This window comes from Megascapheus bottae, chromosome 32 (genome assembly GCF_031878675.1).
Source record: "Megascapheus bottae isolate mThoBot1 chromosome 32, mThoBot2.hap1, whole genome shotgun sequence".
In the NCBI taxonomy this organism is placed as follows: domain Eukaryota; kingdom Metazoa; phylum Chordata; class Mammalia; order Rodentia; family Geomyidae; genus Megascapheus; species Megascapheus bottae.
In genome coordinates this window covers 9,385,506-9,413,405 of record NC_143540.1, presented here as the reverse complement: position 1 = coordinate 9,413,405, position 27,900 = coordinate 9,385,506, and the positions used below count along the sequence as shown (strand labels likewise).

Here is a 27,900-nt window from a genome sequence, read left to right as displayed (position 1 = left end):
GATTGAGGGGCGGGTCCAGGGTTTGGGGGCGGGGCCAGGCTCGAGGGGGCGGGGCCAGGGCGTGAGGGGCGGGGCCAGGGCTTGGGGGCGGGGCCAGGTTCGAGAGCGGGGCCAGGCTCGAGGGGCGGGTCTAGGGCTTGGGAGCGGGTCCAGGCTCGAGGGGCAGGTCCAGGGTTTGGGGGCGGGTCCAGGCTCGAGGGGCGGGTCCAGGGCTCGAGGGGCGGGTCTAGGGCTTGGGGGCGGGGCCAGGCTCGAGGGCGGGGCCAGGCTCGAGGGGCGGGGCCAGGCTCGAGGGGCAGGTCCAGGGTTTGGGGGCGGGGCCAGGGCTCGAGGGGCGGGGCCAGGGCTCGAGGGGCGGGTCTAGGGCTTGGGGGCGGGGCCAGGCTCGAGGGGCGGGGCGGAGGGCGCGGGCTCCGCCGGCATCCGGGCTGGGCGCTCGCCATGGACGGCGCGTACGTCGTGTGCTCCGGCTGGCTGAGGAAGGCGCCCCGCGAGGACAAGTGCGGGCCCGTGGTGAGTGTGGACGGCAAGGGGGGTCGGGGTGGGGGCTGCTCGGCCTCGGGGGGGGTCCTGCCCTCCCTCCCCCTCCCCTCCCCTCCCCTCCCCTCCCCGCCGCGCTGCCGGCCCTGGCTCGGGCGCGGATCCCGGGCCGCAGGGCGGGGCTCGAACCCGGGGCCACCGCCCTCTCCCCCCCCCTCTCCCCCTCCCCCTCGGCCTCCCCTCCTCCCGCCTCCCCCTCTCATTCTGCAGCCCTGGGCTTGAACTCGGGGCCTGGACACCTTCGGCTCAAGGCTGGCGCTCTACCACTTGAGCCGGGGCACCGCTCCCGGCGTTTTCCCCGGGTCTGCGGGACCAAGGATTCGAACCCGGGCCGGGGCTCTTCCCCCTTCCCCTCCCCCTGAAATGACGCCTGCGCCCCCCCAGATCTGGAGAAGACGCTGGTTCGTGCTACGGAGCGGCAAGATGAGCGGGGACCCGGATGTGCTGCAGTACTACAGGAGCCCCGGCTCGCAGAGGCCGTTGCGGACCATCGACCTGACCTTCTGCCAGTGGGTAGACGCCGAGGTGAACTTCCACACGCTGAGGCAGCCCGACGGCTTCGTGTTCGCCATCGAGACCGCCCGGCGGCCCTTCTACCTGTTGGCCGACACGGAGGAGGCCATGTACAAGTGGGTGGACGGCATCTGTCGGCTCCGGGGCTTCGTGGAGATCGACCAGAGCACGGGTGGGTGGACGCCGTGGGGCAGAAGGGCTGCCGAGCCCCCCGGGGCCCAGGCGCCATCCTCCAGCTTCTCTGCTCCTGACGCCCTGGGGTCTCACAGGCCAGGCCGGAGGACAGAGACCCGCCTGTCCCTCTGTGTCACCTCTTTTGTCTTGGTCTTCCTCTCTGACACGGTGGATTCAGGACCCTCCACCACCACAGGCAGAGTCACAGGGGACAAGGAAGGGGAGAGTGGACGAGGCTGAGTTTTGTCTTCCCCACGTGGCACAAGCGTGGCCCCCGACGGCCCCAGCAGGGCTCTGGGGTGGGTACCCGGGTGTGTCACCCCGGGGGGCTGCATACGTGTGTGTGCCATGCTCTGATGTGTCACCAGCCCCTGTCCCTTCCAGGAAGGCCATTGATGCAGAGCCCCGACGGCAGGGCCAGCCTGGAGCAGCCCGGGGCAGGTTCCCCGGGGGTCACGTGAGTGTCACCCGTGTCCAAGTGGGGCATGAGGGGGGGCGTGAGGATCCAAGGGACAGAGCCAGGCTGCTGTCGCCTCCTCTGCTGTCCCCAGGCCTGTGGGGTCCCCAGGGGAGGGCGGGCAGCCGGGGTGTGAGACGCCACTGCTTCGTCCCACAGAGCCGGCACCCTCGCCTGCAGCTCAGCCCAGGACCAGGGCCACGGCCCCAGCGTGGACGTGGGAGATGCCAAGAAGCCAGGGGTGATTTCCACGCGTCCTCCGCGCTGTCCCATCCCCGCCGTGCGTGTGGCTGTGTCCCGGTGTGGTCCTGGCTTCAAGGGACTCAGGCTCCCCCCCTCGTTGAATGCTTTCCTCGCTCCCTACAGCAGTGCTGGGGTCCCCCACTTGATGCCCCCCACGCCGCCCTCGGCCCGGAACCTGCGCTGAGCCTCGTGGACGACAGCCACGTCTACCTGGACTTCCAGTCCTGCTTTCCAAGCGGGGACCTTAAGGTACAACGTACTGGGGGGACAGCTGTGCCCCCGAGGGGTCCTCAAGGCCAAGGCCCCTCAACCGCTCCGTCCACGTGTGAGTCAGGGCCTCCACCTGGGCAGCTGGACACAGCGAGCCGTGCAGCGAGGGGAGCGCTGTGTCCCTTTCAGGGAGTCGTGGGGATCTCGGGGGACACACAGGGTCTCACGTGAGCACCCACGCTGTGCCCACCGCGCAGGAACAGGAGGGGGCCTATGAGATGGCGCTCACCCCTTGTGTCAGTGGGGTCTTGGGGTCCCCTCAGCCCTGAGCCCTCACCCTCGGGCTTAGGGGTGGGGCCCGGGGTTGAGACCCCCCCATCCGTGGATTCCCATGTGTGGGTGAATTCTCCACTCCCGTGGACATCCACAGCCACGGCAAAGCAATGAGGCCACGTCCTGGCCTGCACAGGCAACTTTTAGGGACCCCTGTGTCCCCTCCCCGCTGACCTCCCCATTCTTCTCCCTCAGGACCCCTCAAACTCCCTCTGTTGTGACTCCCACGAACCCCACTACATGCCCATGGACCCCGAGTATGTTCCCATGGACCCACGCGGAGTCCCTGGGTACCAGAACCTGCAGCCCAGCGTGGAGGAGTGGCAGGTGGCCATTCTGGAGTCCCCCGACCCCGTCCTCAACCCCACGTCCCCCCCTGTCACCCCTCCCGACTCAGCCTGTGCCCGGGCTCCCGCGGGAGAGTTCTCGGGCCCTGCTGGCCTGGCTACGGTAGGAGGTCTGGTTGTGGGTCAGCCGTAGGAGCGGGTTCGGGGTGTGTGCACCGAGTGTGACAGTCTTTCTACAACGTTCCACAATGAACGAGAAGCCACGTTGTCAACGCTGCCTGCGGTTGTGTCTTTGGTTCGCGTCGTCCTGTCAATCCTGGGCCTGGGCACTGTCCTTGGGCTTTCTCAAGGCTGGTGCACCACTTCTGGCCTTTTCTGTGTACATGGCACCAAGGAATCGAACCCTGGGCTTTGTGCAAGCTATAGGCAGACACTCTGCCACCAGGCCCGCTCCTGGTCCTGGGTCCTCATTGTCTTTCTGCCCATGTGGCCCTTGGGGGGGGTCACATGTTCTGGGCCTGCACTTAGGGCACCCTCTCCTGGTGCCGCTGTGGAATCTCGGGGAGCTCTGGGGTGTGCCACCCTCTTGTGGTGAGCGTGGGCAATGGCCGGCCCTGGCTCCTATGGAAGGCCTGGTTCTAGCGCCCCCCCCCCCTAGTGGTCCAGTGGGGAATCGCCATCATCCGCTCTCCCAGAGGCGAGGACTTAGGGTGCTGCCTTATGGTGGAAGTAGAGAATTGCCATCTGGGTCCCTGGCACTTGTGACAGCCTGGGCTTAGCGCGCCCTCGTGTGGTGAGAGTGGAGAATGCTGTCCTCTGCTCTCCCATCCATGGACGCTCTCCCACATACATGGTTCTTCTATCCCTCCTCCTCCTCCTCCTCCTCCTCCTCTTCCAAGCGTCTCCCCAGGCTGGGAGCGTGGCCCAGTGGTTGAGTGCTTGCCTAGCATGCACGATGGTCTGGGTTCAATTCCTCGGCCCCACATCCGCAGAAAAAGCTGCAAGTGGCACTGTGGCTCAAGTGCTAGCCTTGAGAAGAAAAGCAGAGTGAAAGCAGGCCCTGAGTTCAAGCCCCAAGACTCGGGTGGGAAGCAAGGCAGAGCACTACCCAGTGAACAAAAAGCATCGGGTAGCAAGTTCAAATCCCAGTCTCAGACCAAAAAAAAAAAAAGGGCGGGGGGAATAGTTAAAAGATTCTTTTTGAAAAGTAGAAAGGCCAAACAAGTAGTTAGTTCCTGGAAGCATCAAGAGGTCAAATGCTGACAGAAAGAACCTGGGGTCAGGCTGTTGGGAAAGAGAAGCCAGCAGTTAGAATAAGTAGAACAAAGAAGAAGTGAAGTTTGCAAGATTGTCAAACTGACCCTGAAGTCGTGACTGCCTAGACTGATGGGAAGATGAGGAGAAAAGGCCGAGTATGATCATGGTGTCTCTAGGTGGAGGGGTCCAGGTGAAAATGTGAAAAGGGGGTGGTGGTAAGGCTCCCATGAAAAGGCATACTGGAAAACCCCATCGAATGGTGTGATTTCAGGAGACGGGGAAACGATCACCATAAAGCTGTCTTGATCTTAAACCACTGACTTCTGCACAGGGAAGGTTGTTGCAACAGAATCTTGGGAGAAAGCAGTCCCAAGAGTGTGATCAGGAGGCAGAAAGGGGGACAGAGGAATGTGGCAATTTGCAGAGAGACAGATCCAGCCATGTTTGTTTTGTTGGGTATTTGAAACGGAATAGGCGGTCGCTATGCTGTCTGTGCTAGAGATAGGAGAAAGGAAAAGTGTAGCAAAAAGTCCAGATGGGGCAGGAGGAAGGAAAGAAGGGAAGGAGGGAGGGAGGGAGGGAGGGAGGACCTACACAGGCTCTGGTTGGCTCTAGTTTTCAGCATTTGCATTAGGGAAAGACAGCAACCAGTGGATAAAGAGTATAGTAAAGCCCTATGGAGAATAATGACATGGCTGCAGTTTCTTCTAGCTAGGTGGTTTTCAAGTGTTGCAAGAAAAATCCTACTCAGGAAGCAAAAAGCACACTTTGTGAGCATGCTGGAGCCCCCGTGGTCTTGGCAGCAGTGTGGTCGGGATGGTTTTGTGTGGGTGTGAAGTTGTGCAGGTTGTGGGCATGGGGGGGGGGAGGCCTGGCAGGGCCTCACCAGGCTGGGCTTTGACTGTACCCCCAAACACAGCACTCATGACGGGAAATACTCATGACAAGGACTCGGGTTCTATTGCTGAACACCAATATGTCGCTTTATTATTTGGATTCTTTCCCCGTGGGTCAAATACCTGCCAATGTTTACACAATGACGGAAGAAAAGAAAATGGAACAGAACTGGAAGCAGCTGCGAATTCTGTCCCTCTGACTCAAGTTAGGGGTCCACCCCTCCCCTCCCCTTCAATTCACCCTCACGGCTCTCGGTCAAATCCGTGTCGAGATTGTCACCTGTCTTTAAATACACAGAGAATTGTCAGAAGTACATAATTTTTTTATATATATATACACATGTATATATGTACACACACATACAGAAAAATACAAGACTGTTTCCGCCCCCTCCCTCACGATATTTAACACACTACTGTAACTCTATGCAACTTCTGGGGACAGGTTAAGGGGCACAAGGACGGTGTTTAGAGCAGGTAGAGTCGTTTGGTCCGGTAGTATCCTCGCTCTCCGGTACGTGACACGTTGTTGACAGACACAGGCAGTCGTCCCCGGACAGACGAGGGTGGAGACGCCCGCGGGCCCGGAGGCAACCCCCTCCCAACCACGCGCCACCCGTAAGGCATCGCTGCTGACCCTAAAGTAAGCACCGTGTCTACATCTGGAGATACAGCTGAACAAAAACAGACAACACTGACGACGGCTGGAAACCAGACACGGGGGGCGAGTGAGACGGCGCCTTGGCAAGGCTCTGGGCGACCACGGGAGCATCGCTGTGTGCACGGCCAGGAGAACGGCGGCCACGAGGAGGGGTTCCCCGCCGGGGAGCCCGCCACGGAGCCCGCCGCGCCCTCTGTCCCGGGCCCTGCTGCCGAGATCCCCCGCCCCATCCCCGAGCCGCAGCGTCGAGGGGAAGGGCTCGGCCGCCAGGCGCCGTCTTCTCTTACCTTGCACGGCTGGGTAGGCATCCCGACGAGGAGTCCGAGGGGAGGGACGAGCGGCGGCGCGGGGCCCGGGTGCGGGCCGGGGTGGCCTGGTCCGGTCCCCGTCCCCACCGCCGCTGCGGCCCGGGGGCGCCGTCCTCGGCCTTCCCGGGCCCCGGCTCGCGTGTGGGTTCCGAAGTCCTTGTCTGGCAAGAAGGCGGGGTGGGGTGGGGCGGGGCGGGGCGGGGAGGATAGGATGGGGCGGATGGGGCGGGGCGGGGTCCCAGCCAGCGGCGGGCTCTGCGCATCTGTGTGAACGCCACGCGTCCCCCACACGTCCCGAGGCCGCCGTGGCGGGGAGGCCGCCGTGCAGGACGACGACCACGACGACGACGACGACGACGGCCTAAGACACACAGGTGTGGGGGCCACACCCGGGCCCCGCCCCCGCGCATGCGCCCAGGTTATTGCTTTGGTCAGCGCCGCGCATGCTCGCTGCCGTCCCGGGGCGGCAGGCTGCCGTGGCGCAGGGACACGAGGCGGGCTCCCTTCCCGCTCCAGGCTCCGGTGCAGAACGGCTGGCGGCTAAGTGCTCCGTTTGCAGTCGGTTCCAAATATACATTTTAATCGAATCCCGATGGCCACCCGCGTTAAAGGGGAGGCCAGCACACGGGACGGCCGAGCAGACGCGTCTAGCAGCATGCACAAAGACCATGCATTGTCACGCCGTCGGCGGGCGAGCGAGCGGGCGGACGACGACGAGGAGGAGGAGGAGGAGGAGGAGATGACGACGGCGCTCTCGGGTGGACGAGGACTGGGCGAAGCAGGGGGCGTGGCCGGCCCGGGGGCGTGGTCATCGGCCCGGCCCGGCGGCGGGGCGTGGCCGGGGCGCCGGGGGCGTGGCCGGCGGGCGCCGTCAGATGACGTGGCAGCAGCTGGCCGGGCTGGGCGCGCACAGCAGGCCCTCCTTGGGGCTGCGCTGGATGTTCACGGAGATGGTCTTCTCGCACAGCGGCAGCTGCAGCACGTTGTTCTTCAGGCCGCGGCCCTGCAGGCCGCGCAGCTCGGCCGAGGTCTCGGAGAGGAAGCGCAGGGCGGCGCTGGCGGCGGGGGGCGCGCGGCCCGCGGCCCCCACGCACATCTTCCACGAGGACTTCTCCTGCACCTTGACGCTCGACAGCGCCAGGCCGCGGCGCGGGTCCAGCAGGCAGGGCGCCCCGCCGGGGCCCGCCGCGCCCCGCGCCCCGCCGCGCAGCCGCGAGCCCAGGCACAGCCCCACCAGCTTGAGGCCCTCCACCAGCTCGCCGGGCCCGCGCGGGGCGGGGGCGGGCGCCGGGGCGGCGGGGGCCGGGGCGGGGGCGGAGGAGGCGGCGGAGGAGGCCGAGGCCGGCGGGGGCCCCGCGCAGCAGCGGCGCGCCGAGCCCGAGCCGCCCGCCGGGCCGCCGCCCCCCGCCGCCGGGCCGCCCGCGCCGTGCTCACCGCCGGGGCTCGTCCTGTCCGCGCCCGCGCCGCCCGCGCCCGGCTTGCCCTGCGCCCCGCCGCCGCCCCCGCCGCCGCCCCCGTCGCCCTCGCTGCCCGGCGGGCCCTCGCTGCTGTCCCGGCGGTGCCACGAGTAGCCCAGGCCGCCGTCCTTGTCGAGGCGCCGGCGGCTCTCCGAGTCGTCGTCGCTGGTCTCGGAGCTGCTGCAGCTGGAGCCGCGGCCCTGGCTCTTGCGGCGGTGGTAGCGCTTGGGCACCGGGCCCGGCGAGGCGATGTTCATGCGCAGCCGGCTCAGCTTGGGCGGCAGGCTCTCGTCCATGTCGAACTCGTCGTCCGACTCGCCCTCCTCGAAGATCTGGTTGAGCACCGGCGCGCTTTTGCGCGAGGTCAGGCGGTTGGTCACCGAGGGCTTGCGGCGCAGCACCACCTGCGTGGACAGGGACATGGGTTTCTTGTCCTCCTCGTCCTCCTCCTCGTCCTCCTCCACGCGGAACAGGCACTTGCGGCCGCCCGCCGCGGCGGGGAGGCTGCCGGGAGCCGGCGTGGCGGCGGCGGCGGCGGTGGCGCTGGGCGGCGCGGGCCCCGCCGGCGCGGGCGGCTCCTCCTTCCGGCCGGGCTCGCCCAGGGCCCGGGCCCGGTGGCCGTTGAGCACGCCGTCCCCGGCCCGCCCGGGCGGCGGCGGCGGCGGGGGCGGCACGGCGGCGTGCGACAGCGGGCTGGCGGTGAGGTCGTCCTCCAGGTCCTGCGGCACGTCGATCTTGGTGGGCCACGACTGCCTGCGCGACAACGGGGAAGGGGGCGTGTGGGCACCCGGCCGCGGCGAGGGGAGCCCTGCTCCGTCTTTGGCCCGGGCCCAGCCAGCTCCCCGAGCTGCGGCCCCCCTCCTCCTGCTGCCTCTCCAGGAAACGTCCCCCGTCCTCTGGCCACGCCCACCAGCTCCACCGAGCCCTGGGCCCCACGCGGCCACCCCCGCCTTCCCTGGAAATGAACAGCTCCTCAGAACCCGGGCACAGCCCTGGGCAGAGCCCCAAAGAGGCCCCCCTCTCCCTCCACCCCAACCTGAAATCCTCCTCCAGGGACAAGGCTGGCGTCACCCGGGCCTGGGAGTCCTCCTCAGCGCCCCACCCTACAGAGGTGGCCAGTAAGGGGGAGAGGCCAGGGTCCCCTCAAGGTCAGGCGGCTCACAATATTCCACTACAGTCTAATTTATTTAAAAAATAATAATAATAAAAATAAACAGAAGATTCAGCATTGTTCCTGGAGTGAAATCTTCCAGGAAATAACACATGAATGGACAGACGGACACTGGCACCCCCCCAGGTGTGTGTGGGGGGGGCGTTCTCCACACCTGTCCTCCCGCACTGACCTGTCCTGCCCAGTAACGTGGGGGACACAGGATGGGATGCAGTTGTGCACATCCACAGGCTGAAAGTTAAGTCACCTCTCACCCTGAGGTTAAGAAGAGTGAGGAGGGGGCCGGGAGTGTGGTTTAGAGGTAGAGTGCTCGCCTAGCATGCATGAAGCCCTGGGTTCCATTCCTCGGTACCATATACACAGAAAAGGCCAGACGTGGTGCTGTGACTCAAGTGGTAGAGCTCCGGCCTTGAGAAAGCTCAAGGACAGTGCTCAGGCCCTGAGTTCAAGCCCCAGAATTGGCCAAAAAAAAAAAAGAGGTGAGGAAGAGTTCACTGTTCACAAAATGTGAACTTGCTTTTAAAAAACAAAAAAAAAAAAATCAGTGAAGGGTTTTTCTCACCTAAACTGGGCCTTGATGTTGCTCGGGCTTGCAGATCTGGTTTGTATCTCTTTCTCCTGCTTCTCTCTCAGGATCCTTTCAGCAAGCAGGAAGTAGGTGGCGGTGATGTGGTTATACCTGTTGGTTTCCAGGGCGCTGAGGAAAACAAGGTGGGAGCAAGTATAAGCCACGCAGAGAGGTGGGAGGCTGCTTTGTTTTTCCACAAAGAGAACCGATTTTAAAAAAACCAAGTCCAAGCAAATGGAATTCAGTAACTGGAAACTTGAAAATCCCACCAGCATGCAAACGAGGAGGTGGGGGTGGAATCTAGTTCTGAAGTCACTGGAGATTCTAAAAGGCAACTGAATAAAAATATTCATTTTGAGGGTGCCAATAAAAACAAAAAAAAAAACCAACCCAGCGGCTGAGCTGGGCATCAGCCTTAGATACATCGGAAGTGAATTTCATGTACAGGTGAAGTGCTGCGGATTGTCTGTAAAGCAAGCAGGAGAACGACGAGGCTGTGCTGCTACAGGAAGTCACCCAGGCGGTGGCACCGAAGGGAAAAGTGCACGTTCAGACTCCCAGCAATTACTCGAGCAGCTGAGGGCTGGCGGCGGTGGCACCTCTGCCTGCAGGTCAAGTCTACGCATTCCTTCCTCTTCCGAAGGGACAGGGAGCCAGTGAGCGGGCACGAGCAGGAGGACTTCCCCGAGTGTTTCTTCGGTGGGGTGTGTGGGGTGACCCCGAGGGACAAGCATGAGCTGGGTTGCGGATGTGCGCATGTGCCACCACGGCTTCTCAGGAGGCACGGATGCGGACGACTGTGCTTGGAAGCCTGTCTGAACCCATCTCCAACGAACGACCGGACAAGCCAGGCACCGTAGTGCCCACCTCTCCTCCTAGCTTTGGGGTGACCGTGATCCGGGTCCCGCTGGCCAAAAAACGCCTAGCTCAAACACGGCTAAAAAGGGCTGGAGGACCTGGCTCAAGTGGTAGAGCACCTGTCCAGCAAACGCAAGGCTCCACGTGCAGACCCTGGTGCCACCGAGAAGAAGAAAAAGAAAATAATATACTCCAGTGACTTCAAACTGCGCTGGTTCCTAAAACCAACAGGACTCCCCCGCTGGCCCTGGCCAGCCCCCCGCCCCCCCCCCCGCCGGGCCCCCCCCCCCCCCCGCACGTACTCCACGATGGCGTCCCGGTCGGCGATGTCACCCAGCACCATGCGCTGAACGATGCTGTTGTGCTCCTCCTCCGAGAGGTTCTTGTACGACACCAGCGGGATGTTGTACTTGGTGGCGGGCGAGGGGTCCACGCCCTGGAGCCACGGGTGGTTTTCGATCTCCTCCAGGGAGGCTCTCCGCTTGGGGTCCCGCTGGAGCATCCGGGTGATCAGGCTGGGGAGAGGAGGCAGCAGGGGTTCTGTCACGGCTTCTTTCATCCGTGCACATCGGGGGGGGCCCCCATGTATGTTGACTTTGGGGGGCTTACCAGTGGGGGGGGGCAGGATGGGAGAACACAGACCCGGCAGAGCCACGGGTTCCTAGAATCACAAGCCCCAGCTTGCTGAGGAGCCGGACACACAGACGCCGCTCCCTATCACGCAGGACAAAGTGGGTGCCAAGGCCCGCAGGGACCCAGGGGAAGCGGGCCTCATGTCGGGCAATGGCCAGGAAAGGAGCTGGGCTCCCGGGAGAACAGCAGAAATACCACGCAGGCTTAGGATTGCGTTTTTACCTAGAGGAACCTGGTTGGAAAAATAAGGAGCTGGGTGCCAGTGGCTCATCACGCCTGAGATCTGAGGACCGAGGTTCAAAGCCAGCCTGGGACATGAACCGCCAGAAAACTGGGGAGTGGTGCTGTGGCTTACAGTGGCACTAGACCTGCGCTGAAGAGCTCAGGGACAGCACACGGGCCCCGAGTTCAAGCCCCACCACCGACAAAACTACACCAAACCACCAAATGTGCTTAGGGCTTGAAAACAGAACCAGGAAGAAAATACACCACAGTCTTGAAAACAAGAAATGAAATGTGTAAATGTGGCTTCTCAAACTGACAATCATAACAACAACAACAACCAAGTTTTGTTTTATATTTGCCATAGACAATGAATTGAAAGAAAGGAACCCTCTATCTGGAAAAGAACTTTCTACCTGAGAAGGTTCTATGGAAGAACCTTCTATAGATAGTCTAAGAGATTCAAAAATAAGAACAGAGTGAAACGTATACTCCAGGGATCCTGACGGGAAGGAAAACACAGGAAATAGGAGGATCATGAATTGGGAAGTCTCACATATGAAATCCCAGTATAGAGAAGCAAGGAGCCTGAGGGAGGCTCAGGCAGGACAACCCCAAGATGGACAGCTCCGTTCCCCACAGCAACAGTGGATGTCAGCAAACTGCAGAGGGACAAACTGAGAAAACAACTGCCAACAGGCAACGGGCCTATCTGCATGCTACATATGCGCATTTTCCAGAAAAATATGAGAAAGTAATCACCAACAGATGGCCAAAGGAAATTCTACCTAATTGTGGCTGAAGAATGTGATTCCAATCTCAGCGGGGGTAAGTAAGGTTTTGCTAAATATCTGGGTAATTAGAAAACATTCTTGACGACAGATTACCGAGTTTAGGGAAGGAGGAAAATTACTAAAATATCAGATGGTAAACAAAAGGTTCTGAGTTGTTTTAGAAGACAACAATGATAAGGACTAACTGTAGCTTTCACACCAAGTATACAAACAAGGTGGTTTATAGGAAGGAAAATCGCTACGATAGACTGTAACTTTCCAGACAGTTGAGAAGAAAAAATCAAAGGTGAGTAAAAAGAAAAAAAATCAACCACCTCCAAGGATAATGATGAGATAAAACTTAAAGAGTCTAGATTGTGCCATTGACTTTATGAGTGATATTTCTGATGAACCCAGCTTAGACTAGAACCACTAAAGGATTTTTCTATAATTTCTCTCATCCCCCATCCCCCCACTGAAGTTTGCAGATGGTCTGGGTCGGGAAAGAAGAATTCTCGGCTGGTCTCTAATCAAGGTCACTCCTGCAGGTACTTCTACAGGTGCAAGAGGCGGGTCAGGGAAGTAATTAGTGAAAATATATTTTGTATTCTACTACTAGATTTCCAGTTAAACTCTAGAGATAATCCCCCCCCCCATCTAAGCATTCTGACAAGTATTAAACACTAGCATGCAAGTAAGACACCAAACTCTCCTGGGCTTTCATACGAAGCCACTTCCAAACGCCACTGTTACTTACTCTTTACACTCTCTGGACACGTGGGACGGCACAGTATATCTGCAATCCATGATCATGGTGAGTGTCTCGCTGTCATTGGCCTCCTGGAAGGGCGGCTGGCCACACACCAACATGAAAAGGATCACTCCCAGACTCCAGATATCTGCAGACCGGAGACACATTGGGCTAGTCAGAGAACCAGAGTCAGAGAAAAGACTGAGGACAAACAACAACAGCAGCTGGGCTGGGAGTGGGGCCTAGTGGTAGAGCGCTGGCTCGCCTAGCATGCCCTAGCTTCAGCCCTGGGTTTGATTCCTCCATACCACACATACGCCAGAAAAAGCCGGAAGTGGTGCTGGGATTCAAGTGGTAGAACACTAACCTTAAGAAAGCCCAAGGACAGTGCCCAGGCCCTGAATTCAAGCCCCACAACCAACAATAACAAACAGACAAAAAAACTAAGTAATTATTTTTATTATGTGGTCTATGTTTTACAAGTTATTTTCTAGAAACTAAGTGTAAAGTCAATCTTGCCTTTCTGATGATGTCCATTATACAAGAATACAAATGCATCACAGTTTTATAATTTTAAGTGATTCATAAAATAAAAAATACATAAAATCAAAATCTAGACAGAAGAAAAACACTTCTTCCCCTGTGGTTCAAATGCTGACATTTCTATTGCTACGGTTTCTAGCCACTAGTATTGATGCATCTGATGTACAATAAACCCATCTCTTCCCAATGTAAACCCTGCAAAAAAAAAAAAAAAAAAAAGCTTTTACAAAATGATGCAATTAGTTCTATTATTTCTTCTAGCATCTCACACGATAACTATGAATAAACTAGTTTGGTTGTTTTCTAGCTTTCTCTCTGTGCTAAATGGGAGCCACTGAAAGACATCTGATGGCGTAATTATAAAAACTGATGTTCTAAAAATAGAGTAATATAAATATCAAGTCGCAATTATCCCCAAATTCTTATTTAGTTGGAGAACACGTTATTTTCCCGTTCAATAATAACCTTCCGAGCAACGAGGAGTCTGAGTGTTTACAGCTGTTCTGCGGCAGGTTCTATTTGTGCAAGCAAACCACCCAAATATGGTAAAGGGAGGGGGGTAATGGGGTAATGGTAATGTGTTTATACAGGTTAATAAAGATCACCATCTGAGTAACCAAATTTAATGCTGACACAACTACACAACCTAAAGCACATACTTTGACTTGGGATCCAAAGATAGGCTCCTGCTTAATAAAAAATAAAAAACGAAAAATATCATTTAATGAAGTGATTGGTTTGGTTGATAAAGAAAACATCTTTTTCAACTCATGGAAAGGTGGGAAAGAAGGGAGAGAGAGGACACTCTGATAGCTCACAGGGGTGAGGAAAATTGGGCCAAGACCTGGGAGCTCATTCGTACATCATGAGACAGACATGTAACTGGTTGGCTTCCATGGCCATCTGCCCAATTGATAACTCTGTATGGCTCATGAAGGATGTTCCCTAACTCCTGGAAGAGTTTACTGGTCCTTCTTACTGGTTACCCTCAAGCAAGATCCCAAAATGAGTCCTCAATCTCATCTCGATAGCTCTATTTATCACAATACAATTACACAATGTTATTTCTAGGGCTAGAAGTAGAGTTTGTATTTTTGGCAACATTTACTTCAAGAAGGATTAACAGATAAAAAATAAAAACAAGGGCTGGGAGTTTGGCCTAGTGGTAGAGTGCTTGCCTAGCATGCACAAAGACCCGGGTTCGATTCCTTGGTACCACATACATGGCAAAAAGCCAGAAGTGGTGCTGAGGCTCAAGTGGTAGAGCTCTAGCCTTGAGAAAGTCCAAGGACAGTGCTCAGGCCCTGAGCCCAAGCCCAGGACTGGCAAAAAAAAAATAAATTAATTAAAAATAAATATAAATAAATAAATAAATAAATAAAAACACAAAATAGCCCCCCCCCAAAAAAAACCTGCCAATCATTTAAGGAAAAACAAACAAATGCAAAATGCAGGTGAAGGTGAGAGCTCCTTTTTAAAAATTATTCCTTAAGTTCATTTATATAGTAAGAGAACCAGACTCAGAAAGAACTGAAGGGAAGATCAGAAGTTCGTTTTAATGAGTAGCCATGAGTCAATCAAAACACAACAGAGCCAGGCACCAGTGGCTCCCACCTGTCACCCTAACTACTCAGGAAGCCAGCATCTGAGAATTGTAGTTTGAAGCCAGCCTGGGCAGGAAAGTCCGTGAGACTCTTATCTTCAATACACTATTCAGTAAAAGCTGGAAGTGGAGCTGTGGCTCAAGTGATAGAGTGCTAGCCTTGAGAAAGCCCAAGGACAGCACCCAGGCCCAGGCTGAGTTCAAGGCCCAGCCAGGACTAGCACCAAAAAAAAAAATGGGGGTGGAGGGGAGGAAGAGAAAGAAAGAGGCAAAGAAAATTAAATCAGGTCATCGGAAGTGTTCAGAGAAAAGCCAAGAACCTGAGGCACAGCTTAGTAGCACAACCTTTGCCTAATTTTGGGCAAGGTTCTGGGCTCGATTGCCAGCAAGGCAAAAGAAAAGCAAGGCAACAGTGAAGCAGAGGAGGGCTGATGGGTTGGGGCAAGTCTCTTAAAGACATGCTTTAGGCTCTCTATCAATGCTCCGGCTAGAAGCAGGGTTCCCTCATCTCACAGGGAAACACTCCTCCTCAACCAGGAAATAACAGGGTCTTCGCAATCTGAACACTTCTTTTCCCAGACATGAGCTGACCTCAAGGGCCCTTGGTGACGTGAAAATCAATGCTGCTCAAACCCACCACACGCTACCCTCCCACAGAGAGACCTCAAGGATTCAGCATTCTCACAGGGGCCGTCGTTAAACACCGTCTCCTATTCTCCTGCGGTATTTGGAAGGTCCTTGGATGCAGAATAGGGTTCTGACAATAGTTTGGGTGGAGCCCCACAAAAGTAGCTGAAACAGAGTGACAAGGAGGCAGTGGGTATGACCAGTCTTTAAAAAAAAACAACACGCGGGGAGGGAAAGACTGAGAAACCCTCAGAGCAGTTGACTAGTCAATCAATGTTAACAAGCTGCATTTGGCTGGGATCAGCTGTTCTAAGGCCTTGGGCAAACTTGTTTTGTTCAAATCAAAGTAGGAAAAAGTTCAAGAAGCCAAGGGTTATCAGCAACACGAATCCAAACCAGACGCACAGTGGACGGCCTCTGGACTTAGCATCCCTTCATAAATCACAAATGAAGAGGAGAAGCAAGTCTGGCTAAAACTACTTCCTTCAGCTGAGCCTCATGCAAAGAACACAAGATCTACCAGGCCTAGAGCTTCAGGGAGTTCTGGGTTCAAACCCTGTCATGGCGGCTTAGCTGGGAAAACTTGGCCATGTTACCACTTCATTTTCTGGGTCTCTTCTCTCTACAAAATGCCATCAGCAGCTAGGTCCCAGTGGCTCACACCTGTCCTTCTAGCTAACAAGGAAGCTGAGATCAGAGGGTGGCAGTTCGTAGCCAGCCCATGCAGGAAACTCCAGGACTCTCTTCTCTCCAATTAACCAACAGAAAGCTGCAAGTGTGGAGCTGTGGCTCAAGTAGAGGACTCGCCTTGACCAAGCAAGCTCAGTGTTTTCCTCCCAGGTATTTGAGTCCACCACGAGCCACAAAGCACGTGTTTACAGTGAGTAGACATGTCACCCAGTTAGCATTTCAAATACCTAAAATCTGTGCTAACCTGTTTTTGTGCCACGGTGAGCAAAGCAGTTTGATGTTTCCTTAAATTGATGTTTAAAGCCCAGGGTATTTCACATAAGATTGGGGAATGCCTGCATTAGACAAATCCACTAGCCATTAAAACGCCAGCTAATAGAAACCACTAACTGTTGAATGGAACACAAGTGTCTACGTCTCGGATGAGTCCTTTGCGAGAATACAGAATTATCTCTGATTGCTTGAGGTGTTTAAAACTTGTCAAGAAACTTTAACTTTCTCATGTGAGGTTAAAAAAAATACAAACCGTGATAAATTTGATACGACATTCAAAAATAAATATACCAAGTTCTTTAAGGTGTACAGTCACAAATTTCTTCAGGTTCTGACAAATGCAATTCAGCAGTTCCCACTATGGAAGGATACAGAGGCTTAAGTGTAGCTACCACGGGGGCTCAAAGTCCTTCCCTGGCTTCCTGTGATAGACCCCCGCCCTGAGACAGCCTCTGACAACTGCACAGCTACGTCATGTTCCAGTTTGGCCTTGAGATGGAATCCCATGTTGTCATCTCTGGGTCTGGATTCTTCCATGGATGCATCTGGGTCTCGTCCACGCTGCACGAGTTATGGCGTGTGACTGCTAGGTTTGCAATCTCCACCCAGGTGCTCTGCAACTTACTTTTAATGTCCAACAATGACGCATAAAGGCCACAAAGAGCATTTTCCTATCGACACTTCTCGAACAAATACCTGGTTGGTGTTTTGCTGGGGGGCTGTTAGGTCCATCCTTGTAATAATTATTTGATAGGAAAACATGAAGAGATTGCCATGTTTACCAGGCAATGGTACACTGATAAGATAGAAACACATTTGGGTCCACTGTCTCAAGGACTTACACTCTAACAAGGGGGCAGGCCATCTGAAAGCAGGCTTGGCACCACGCTGTCCGATTAATTCTAAGGAGAAAGAATCATCAGGGCATGTGCCCCCAGAAATCTATCATCCTCTTTAAAAAAAAAACAAAACAAAACTATTCACAGCCCTCCTTTACTTATTTATTTTTTTGCCAGTCCTGGGACTTGAACTCAGGGCCTACGCACTATTCTTGGGCTTTCTCAAGGCTACCAATTGAGACACAGTGCAACTTCTGGCTTTTGTTGTGCATGTGGTACCAAGGAATCGAACCCAGGGCTTCGTGCATGCTAGGCAAGCACTTTAACCACTAGGCCACGCTGCAGGCCCCCCTCCTTTATTTTTATCCAACCAACAAGGCAGACCTGGCTCCACCCTGAGCACTCCAGAACGTAGTGACCCATCTATAAAGATGATCTCAATTCACCATCTTATTTTTCTAGTCCTATACTGAGACCTAGTTTCCGAGTATAAAATATTTCTACAGGAACTTGTCCTGCTCAGGCAGGACAAGTAAGACTCTTATCTCCAATGAACCAGCAGAAAGCCAGAGTGGAGCTGTGCCTCAAGTGGTAGAGCGCCAGCCATGTTTGGAAGACCTAAGAGACAGCGCCCCAGGCCGAGAGTTCAAGCCCCAGTAACAACTGGCAGACGCATGTGGGTGCACAGACACAGAATCATTCTAATATGATCATCCCAACTCTGGCACCCGCGCTGCATGGAGACACAAATCACAAAGAGGAGTCTAAGATCACTGGGTTGAAAAGTTGGTTCTAACCATTAGGTTCCGTTTTGCTTGTGAAGTTTTTTGTCTTCAAAAGGCCTTGGAAAGCCAGTGTGCATTGGGGCATATTAATAATCGCAGCCACCAGGGGAGTTGCAGGAGAGGCGGGAAGAACAAGTGTTGGGGACCAGCCTGGCAAGGGAGCAGGACCGTGGTTCAAATGCATTCAGGCAAGGGGCATAGCTTAAGGAGCATAAGCTTAGGGGCGTGGGTTCAATCCCACGTAGAGAAAGGGTGGGGGAGGCTTTAAAAATTACCCATCTATGCCTATAATCCCAAGAATTTTGGGAGATTGAGAAGATGGACAGCAAGTTGGCAAGTTCTGGGTTAGCCTAGGTTGTATACCAAGTTCCAGGCCAGCTACACGGCCAAGACCTTAACCTCAAAAATGAAAACAAGCAGTTTTAAAGGTTTGATGTCTTCTAAACACTTCCTACTCCTACGCTCTGACCTAAAATGGATATAAGTAGATTCCGTGTCTCTGTATGTTCTGGCATTCAAATAACTACAGGGATTTCAAAAGTTCTTCTGAAGTTTCAAGAGACTTTGTCACTCACACACACACACACAAAAAAAAAAATTCATTTTAATCTAACCAAAAGAAAAGAGGAAGATCTCTAAATTATCCTATTTCCTAAATGTAAATAGCCTAACCTTTTGAAATCTAAATACAAGTAAAACCACATGAGCCGAAGGTCCAGCCTGCATTGCCCCACAGCTTTCCCACCTCGGGCATTTAGGATGCCTGGAATCCATTTCCTCCAGGAACCGGAAGTCTTCTGACTGTGGAGGGCCCACCCCCTCAGCCCCTCGAGAGGCGTCCCACACCCTTGAGTGTGGATTCACCTAGGGAGAGGCATCCCATCCGTGTGTTTCCTTGAACCGTGGATTCGTCCATGGAGAGGCGTCCAATCCATGCATTTCCTTGTATGCAGATTCACGCACAGAGAGAGGTGTCCCATCCGCAGGTTTCCTTGCGCGTGGATTCGCTTATAGAGGTGTCCCATTCACATTTCTTTGCACGTGGATTTACCTAGGGAGGTGTCCCATCCACGTGTTTCCTTGTGTATGGACTGACATATGGAGAGGCGTCCCGTCCACGCATTTCCTTGCACGTGGATTTACGCAGACAGGCGTGCCATTCACACGTTTCCTTGTGTGTGGATTCACGTATGGAGAGGCGTCCCGTCCACGCGTTTCCTTGCGCGTGGATTTACATATGAAGAGGTGTCCCATCCATGGCCAGCGGCCCTTTCACAGTCACAGCTGTTGTCCCTGGCATCACTGAGATCGCTGTCACTTCAAAATTGCAATGTCCCTTAAAACCCATTGAAGACATACCAGAAGTTGGGTAGTTTCAGAAAGAGAGAAAAAAAGCAAAGTATCAACCCTCTCCCCTCCCCCCCACTCCGTGGACATCTGCTTCCAGTGTGTGGTTTTTAAAATAAAGCTGCTATGAACACCCACGCTCAGGTTTTTATGTGAACGGGGCTATTCGCTTTCCTGAGATAAACACCCGAGAGTATGACTGCAGGGTTGCATTTTCTAAGAAACTGTCAGACTGCTTCCTGGAATGGTTGTGTTAGTGATTGCTCAATACCAAATTTAAACCATTTGAACTTGAAAATTTTAAAAAAAAAAAAATTAAGGAAAGTTGTAAATCTGTGATCTCTCTGTGTTTTCTCAATTTAGCGTTTTACAGTGAAGGAAATCTTAAAGCCTAATTTAGATTCTTAAAGAGTAAGCAGTTTCCTAATGGTGCTTTCGGCAGGGGAAGACAAAACACACCAAGAGCCTTATTCAGAATTTCTAATTCTAGCATGCAAAAGGACCTGAGCTTACTCCCTAGCACTGCAAGGAAATAGAAGGATAACTGTTCATTTGGGGTCTTTTTTAAAAAAGTAATTCTATGTCTGATCCCATAGTTACACAAAATGATTGAAAGAAAAGCAAAATGAAAAATGCTACCTCTGGGGGCCTGGAGTCTGGCCTAGTGGTAGAGTGCTTGCCTAGCATGCACAAAGACCTGGGTTTGATTCTTCAGTACCACATACATAGAAAAAGCCAGAAGTGGTGCTGAGGCTCAAGTGGTAGAGCTCTAGCCTTGAGAAAGTCCAAGGACAGTGCTCAGGTCCTGAGCTCAAGACCGAGACTGGCCAAAAAAAAGGGTTACCTCTGAACTCCATCCCATCCTATTTCATCAAAATGTCTTCCCAGTGTTATTTGCCATTTTTATAACTTTTCAAGTTGTTCTAAGCAATAGCTAAGGGGGGAGGGAACATTACAATGAACAGTTGCATATGAATACAGGTGTACGAAAACTCAAATTAAGTATCGCCAAGTTTTAAAAGTTGAAACTCTACAGATATACCTGCTCTATCTAGTTCTAGGTGCTTTCTTCAGCTTACTGCATGCACAAATTTCCTTAAAACATACATTCAATGTGTTTCACACTCATACGTATTATATATGCAACTATTGGTTACATATTATATATGCACCGTTTTCCTTTCCATATCATGCTTGCAAAAATCCCATCATGTCCACTGATTTCCACCAAGGTACAGAGTTCAAGCTGAATGTTTAGTATCTTATTTCATCTTCTAAATTCTCCAAGGAGGATTCTTGACAGATTCTTATCATTAACTGTTCTTGTCTCATTTTAGCTTTCCTCAGTGTGAACAGAACACAGCAGGATCTTATTGGGCTTTCATCTGGTTTTCCTGTACTGATGAGGCTTAGTGTCTTTTCATGTCTGAACAGTTGCACGTCCTCTCCTGAAATCCCTAGCTTGGTATTTTGACTAGGGTGGCTCCACTAATCGAGAATCGATAGCTCGACTATTCTAATACAAGACTTCAAGGAAACCTGGTCATCTGTAGGAGGGAGCAACCACTTATTAACGCTCTTTTTTTTCATCGCACAACAGTCCAACATAAAAATCCAGGTCTTGGAATGAAGATCACCCCTTTTTTAATGTCAGCAATCTTTGAGGTGAAATGATCTCATGTCATTCATCTTCACTATTGTAACCTTCATTGCAAACGAGCAGGCTTCGATAAGTCACTCAGGAAGACACACACACACACACACACACACACACACACACACACACACACAGTAAGATCCCGGCATACGTGGGGGGATTGAAGGAAAAAGTTGATATAACCTAATTGCACCTTTAGATCAACAAACCCTTACAAATTAAAAGTAACTTTTTAAGACCCTCGAAGACAGAGAAGAGGCCAAATGATTGGCCTAGTGGTAAAGTGCTTGCCTAGCATGCATGAAGACCTGGGTTCAATTCCTTGGTACCACATACATAGAAAAAGCCAGAAGTGGTGCTGAGGCTCAAGTGGTAGAGCTCTAGCCTTGAGAAAGCCCAAGGAAAGTGCTCAGGCCCTGAGTTCAAGCCCCAGGACCAGGCCAAAAAAAAAAAAAGAGGGGATCCTCAAGGCAATGAAAGTGATATGACCTGAAAAGCATTATAAAATTCTACCACAAGGGGGGGTAATCTGACCAAGGAAAACCCAAAAGTGTGTGAAGGGAGGAGAGGAGTTATCCAGGACTGGGGCTCCAGTGACCACCTCATCTCCTTAATCCAGCACACTGTGAGGGGAAGAGGGCACTTGGAGGGCCAAGTTTTCTATTCTACCTTCTGGTTTTTGATTGTGCCATGTCGGGGGGGACTGAATTTCTCCAGGAGATGGACAAAGCAGGTAATATGGAGAAGAGACATCGACACCTGCTTCTATTCTGTTTCATAAATGAAAAAACAGGCAGACTCAAGGTCACAGTTATACACGACTCCAGTGCCTGCATTCGCAACACCCCGCAGTAATACTTACAGGACCTTTCTAGGGTGAGTCTAAACTGATCGCCAAAGAAAGGGGAAATGTTCTTGTTATACATGGAGGGGTGGGGGAAGGAGGAACAGAACTCAGACCTTGAGACCCAGCCTTCATTAAACCGAGTGTATGAAGTGAGACCCATCTGATGCAATTCCTTGAAAATCTTTTCCCCCCACCAGGCAAACAGCTGCTGAGATCACTGGGGGAACCACCAGGTGGCGCCCACGAGCCACGGGGGCACTTACCCACGGCCGGGGCGTCGTACTCATCACCAAGCAGGATTTCTGGGGCCGAATAAGCAAGGGAACCACAGCTTGTGGTGAGTTTCTTCCCCGGCTGAAATTTGTTGCTGAAACCAAAGTCGGTCAGCTTTACGAGACCTTGTTTTTCAAAGAAGACGACATTCTCGGGTTTTAAATCTCTGTGAACCACGTGGAGTTTGTGGCAATAGGAGATGGCGTGGACAATCTGGGCGAAGTACTTCTTGGCCAGGTCTTCGCTGAGACCCTCCTCGTGTTTCATGATGTAGTCGAACATATCTCCCCCATCGCCGAGTTCTAGAATCAGATAGAGTTTGGTTTGGGTGTCGATCACTTCGTAAAGGCGTACAATGTTGGGGTGCTGCACGAGTTTCATGCATCTTACTTCCTGGAAGAGATGTCCCGTGGCCAGTGTATCCAGTTTGGTCTTGTCGATCACTTTCACGGCCACCTTTTCACCTGTGAAGACGTGCCTGGCCAGTTTAACCACCGCAAAGTGACCGCGACCCAACGTTTTATCCAGATCATACAGGCCGGCAATCTTCCCGTCATAGCCCCGTTTGAATCCTGCCATGCTGGTGCAGCGGAGGGAAGAAAGATCAGACAGCGTGAAAGGGATCTTCTCATGGAAGAGAATCTGGTGAGGAGAAGGAACTCATTTTCAGTGGTGCCAAGGACATCTACAAAAGAAGAGAGACAAAACTAACTTTCTAAGTCTGTGTGTCTGTCTGTCCTGTTTTTTGTCAGTCGGTGGGACTTGAACTCAGCCTGGGTGCTATCCTTAACCTCTTTTTTTTTGGGGGGGGGGCTCAAAACTGGCACTCTACCACTTGGTGCCACAGTGCCACTTCCAGGTTTTTGAGTGGTTAACTGGAAATAAGGAGTCTTACAGGGACTGTTCTGCCTGGGCTAACTTCGAACCACCATCCTCAGCTTAGCCTCCCTAAGTAGCTAGGATGACGGGCATGAGGCACTGGCTCTCAGTCCTTTTTGTGTTTTTACAAGACTCTTAAGTCATTAAATTAGTCAAGGTCATACAATGACTCAAGGTCATTTTTAAAACCTATTTTTTATATAGAGTTTACAATATAAAGGTTGAGAAATTTTATACCATATTAAAAATTGCAAACCGTGAAAGAAAAAATTCAGGGCCGGGAGTTTGGCCTAGTGGTAGAGTGCTTGCCTAGCATACACGAAGACCCAGGTTCGATTCCTCGGTACCACATACATAGAAAAAGCCGGAAGTGGAGCTGTGGCTCAAGGGGTAGAATGCTAGCTTTGAGCACAAAAGCTCAAAGACAGCACCCAATTGTTTGATCTTGTATCACTGATATTCAGACAACCTCTGGGAACACAGCAGTCACTTAATAAACACCGCCAGCCCTCACTATTGGTGCGAGCTGTTGCTCTGCTTTTCCAACTCTGAAATACAAACCACCGTGACCTCTCGTGTTTTAAGAGTCACCAAAGCATGCGCTTTTACAAAGTCTCAGGCAAAATTTCATATTCCATTAAAAATGTTTAACCTTTAGGATGGGAAATGACTCAGAAAAACAGAGGTAGAAAAATTACACAAATTTAAAAGGTCGCTTTTTACAACTCACAAGCAAAATTTTCACTTCTACTTTTTTTTTGAGGGGGAGGGGCAGTTCTGGGACTTGAACTCTGTCCTTGAGCTTCTTTTGCTCAAGACTAGCCCTCTACCACTTGAGCCACAATGCCCCTTCCAGCCTTTTTTTTTTGTAATTTATTGGAGAAGAGTCTTACAGATATTTCATTAGCTAGGAGCCACCACCAACACCTGGCTTTTACTTTTCCTGTCTAAATTCAATCAAAATGAGTAACAAGCCCCAGGAAGTAACCTCATCAGATTAGACATTCCCATGACACATGTGTCCATCAGTGTGCTAAAGGCTATTTTAACATTCCCAGGGTCGTTTCGAATTATTTAATCTATTTCTCTGAGAATATTCTAAACGGGGTCCACAATTTTACCTAAGACAAAGGAGTAGAGTTTTTAAAGCACTGGTATTTTATATTTCTTCAAGAAAGAAAAGAGAAGAAAAGCTCATCTCAAAACAGAAGATAAGAAAAGCTAATGTTTACTGGAATGCTACTACTACAGGTATTCGTGAGGAATGAATCAGCTTGGAATAGGTCAGTGGTTCTGAACAGGCAGCGAGATCAGCGTTCCTCTTGTTTTATAGCCAAGGAAACACTCTTTGGCTGGGTGAAGCACTGCAACTATGATTCAACCTCCGTTTGTATTTCAAAGCCCACGCGTTTTCTCACATGCTGGTTGAGCACTTTACCACTTGAACTGCAGGCCCAAACCATTTGTCAACTCTAATCACTGTGATGTTTGAGATAAGAATACAAAGTGGGAGTTAAAAGATCAACTAAAGAAAATGTATAAGGTCATTTTCTTTTTTTCTTTTTGCCAGTCCTGGGGCTTGAACTCAGGGCCTGGGCACTGTCCCTGAGCTGCTTTTGCTCAAGGCTAGTGCTCTACCAGTTGAGCCACAATGCCACTTCCGGCCTTTTCTGGGTATGTGGCTCTGAGGAATGGAACCCAGGGCTTCATACATGCTAGGCGAGCACTCTACCACTAAGCCACAGTCCCAGTTCCCAGAGTCTTAAACTACCTAATCCTCCCAGCAAATATATTTTGAATTACACTGAGAATCAAATGATTTTTTTTTAATCTTTGAGACTATTCTAGGGCCCAATATGTGAACGTTCTGAACATGTGATGTGGCTTTTAGAGAGGGAAGGGGAGTTTGTACCAATTCTGAGACTTACCCTGCAAGCTCCACACTGAATAAACCCTCCTCACTGTTTCGTGCTAGTCGAGTCTTTCTTCTAAAAAGAAAATAGTGAGAGATTTCACTTTAGTTTCATTTTTTTTTAATTAGGCTAAAAGTAAAAAGTACATGCCCTAAGACAAGATTCTAGACAAACATAAAACTAGTTTTTTGAGAAAGTCTTTATGATGTGGTCATAGGGGAGAGGAATTCCCCAAGGCTTGCTTGACTCAGGATCTGAGTGCTGTCCCTGAGCATGTTTTGCTTAAGGCTAGCACTCTACCACCTGAGCCACAGCTCTACTTCCAGCTTTTTTGGTGGTTCATTGGAGATGAGAGTCTTAAGAATTTTCTTGCCCAGGCTGGCTTTGAAACGTGATCCCCAGATCTCAGCCTCCTAAATAGCTAGTATAGCTAGTATTACAGGCATGAGCCACTGGCCCCTGGCCCCATTATGTTTAAAAAAAAAAAAAAAAAAGAAAGGAAGGAAGAGTGAAAAACGCAATCATGCTATTCAGTATACGCTATGTGAAAAATGAATTATGTAACTTACGAGCAGGAATCAAGATGAGGAAAGTGGGGGAAAGTGAAGGAAGGAATGGCAATGTCAAAAAAGAAATATACTCCACCAGACATGAAACCGTAGCCCTGCTATACAATGCCTTAATAATAATAACAAAATTATATTGAAAATTGTTTTGCCTTTTTGTTAATTAACTTCTCTCCCCCATCTCACCTCTTTTTTAGGCCCTAATCACGATTTCTTTGCAGATATCTTTCATAGACAGGAATGTCTACACAGACAGGTTACAAAGATTAATTGACTGAAAGGAAGAAATAATCAGAACCTGAATACACTGTCATTTTCTTCATGCCTTGTGAATCCCCACCATGGGCCTGCAAGGCAGGTACAAGGAAGCTCGGCTTGGGTTAAGTGGCAGTTTCCAGGTCCAATCCGGTTAAACCTGACTTTAAAGCCCATCCCACCTTCAGGAGCCCCTAGATGTGCACAGGAAACACCCACAGCAGCAAGGGGGAGGAGCTATACAAGAGACCTCCCTGACCTAGGCAGCCTAGCAGGCTGAAGTATCACACAGGAACCAATATCACACATTAAACATGAGGCGGGTCTAGGTAATCATTAAGCAAAAGCCCACAAGTGCTTGAGAAAAGGAGTTGAGGCCGGGAGTTTGGCCTAGTGGTAGAGTGCTTGTCTAGCATGCACGAAGACCTGGGTTCGATTCCTTGGTTACCACATACATAGAAAAAGCCCAGAGTGGTGCTGTGGCTCCAAGTGTGAGACAGGGCCAGAGTTCAAACCCCAGGACCAACCAAAACAAAACAACCCCACAAAAACCAGCATGCCACAGGATTTTGAGATAAACAATGTCTCTAAGTGATCACTAAAGTTTGATAACGTCTCAAAAAATCTCAAAGAGCCTAAGAATTGGCTTTGACTAAGTAAATTTTCTGTTCTGTGTTGTTTGGGGCAGGGTTTGGTTATACAGCCCAGGCTGGCCTCAAACTTGATGTCCTCCTGAATGGTGAGATCGATACTGTTGTGACAGCTTTGTCACAAGGTCCAGCTCAGCATAATATATTCTCATCGAAAACCTGCCAAAGCACTGAATGGGAAGGATAAAAAATAAAGACTCATCCATAGTCCCAGCACTAAAAATCAGCACTGTTAACATTCTGCTGTTTATCTTACAAGTATCATATGCAGCTTCTTCTATTTTGTTTTGCAAAGGAATGATCATTTTACACCTAACTTTATACTCCTTTTTATCATTCAACATGGTACTTTCCTTTGTTCCCTTACTTTTATTTCAATTATGAAAACTGTCTATTTTAAGTAAAATATAATCAGAACATATAGGTTGGCAAAAATGAAGGAATTTAACAAAGAAAAATCATTATCTCGTCATCCGTGATAACATCTGTTAATATCTGATACAGAGCTTTTCAACTTATTTCCCTTCCTATATGCCCAGACACCATTATTATAAATAATAAACTGGAAAAATACACAGAAAATGGGGGGGTGAGGGTGATGTTGTGGCGGGGAGATACTAACCAGGTGGTGCCGTCATCCTAGCTACTTAGGAGGTTGAGATCTAAGATCACCATTCAAATCCAGCTCCCAGCAGGAAATCTGTGAGACTCTGATCTCCAAGGAACCATCAGAAAACCAGAAGTGGTGCTGTGGTTCAAAGGGGCAGAGTGCAAGCCTTGAGCCAAAGAAGCTCAGGGACAACACCCAGGCCCTGAGTTCAAGCCCCAGGACTGGGCCAAAACAAAAAAGAGAAGAATCACACGGCTAGGAGAGCATCTCTCTAAACAGCCACATCATGGGAAGGAACAGGCCACCCGGAAGCAGTCCTCTGGTTCAGCGCATGCTCAGGCTGGCAGGGAACTAGGCCGGGGCTACAGAAAGCAGGCCAGCTGAGCCAAGAGCGTTGCTGATAGGGTAATTCATGTCTGAGAAAGCAAGAATCCACATGTTGCCCGTTGTTCGTTCTCCCAGCTGAAGAGAGCAAGCAGAAGCCACTCGTGTGGGTGTGGCTGGAAGGAAGTGTGGGTGGCCTCACCCACGTTGTGCAAGCTGCTGGAAACAGTTGTAGAACCAGCCCCAGTGAAGCCAGTCAATTTGGAATTCATTGTTAATCTTGCTAAAACTCACTCCACTTTTTGGTGCCATCTGCCCCATCGCTGTTTCATCGATATTATATCCAACAAATGTCTCCTGCTCACGTCTCCTCCGTGAAGAGGTAGAGACATATGGGTCGTAGGCTCATCAGTGACCACTCCGGACCAATCCACGGCGTGACAAAGCAAAAGAACCACGCAAAAGAGGGCCGCACACACACAAAAAAATCAGGCAACTCACACAACTTCTATCCATTCTGTCTGGGGTATTTATCTGACTTTCCCTTAATAAGCCCATCCATAGTACAATTCAAAAATTCAGTCACGTGAAAAAATGTTCAAGGAACTTTTTGGTAAAATTCTGCATCAATGCATTGATACATGCACCTATATACAGACATCTCTAAAACTGCATGTAAGCTGCTTAAACATGGAAAGTATCGGGCATCTGTGACAATGTCAAAATATGAAAGCTGACTTAAGTGGTGGAAGTAACTCTCAACCTGATCCCCCTACTAAGACTTGAACCTGCAGTTAAAAGTGGCCTGGGCTGAACAGAAGACAGTGAGCTACCTCTGCCAGGATGTAGTTCAGACATCTCTGCATGTCTCTCATGGAGTCACTACTGTTCTTCTTAGGCAAAGCAA

At 51.6% G+C, this 27,900-nt stretch overlaps 2 protein-coding genes across 6 annotated transcripts in view; one reads left to right on the top strand and one right to left on the bottom strand.

The window, feature by feature from the left end:
- The first annotated feature begins 436 nt into the window (after positions 1–436).
- LOC150043273 (GRB2-associated-binding protein 2-like) lies at positions 437–2,073 on the top strand. Its single transcript, XM_090323194.1, has 5 exons — positions 437–513; positions 925–1,225; positions 1,612–1,684; positions 1,844–1,989; positions 2,051–2,073. Exons 1-5 carry the CDS (start codon positions 442–444, stop codon positions 2,071–2,073), a joined length of 615 nt encoding a protein of 204 aa, XP_090179320.1. The 5' UTR covers positions 437–441.
- Positions 2,074–6,727: 4,654 nt separating this feature from the next.
- Positions 6,728–27,900, bottom strand: part of Snrk (SNF related kinase) — a 30,569-nt gene continuing 9,396 nt past the window's right edge. For 3 of the 5 annotated variants that reach the window (XM_090323089.1, XM_090323091.1, XM_090323090.1), the window contains 6 exons: positions 24,604–24,663; positions 21,787–22,481; positions 12,319–12,460; positions 10,236–10,448; positions 9,070–9,204; positions 6,728–8,089 (listed from right to left, as the gene is read on the bottom strand). In XM_090323089.1, coding sequence (XP_090179215.1) covers positions 6,751–8,089; positions 9,070–9,204; positions 10,236–10,448; positions 12,319–12,460; positions 21,787–22,375 — 2,418 coding nt within the window. In that variant the 5' untranslated portion in view covers positions 22,376–22,481; positions 24,604–24,663 and the 3' untranslated portion in view covers positions 6,728–6,750. The remainder of the gene's footprint in view (positions 8,090–9,069; positions 9,205–10,235; positions 10,449–12,318; positions 12,461–21,786; positions 22,482–24,603; positions 24,664–27,900) is intronic. The other 2 variants (XM_090323092.1, XM_090323093.1) reach the window with 1 other exon arrangement.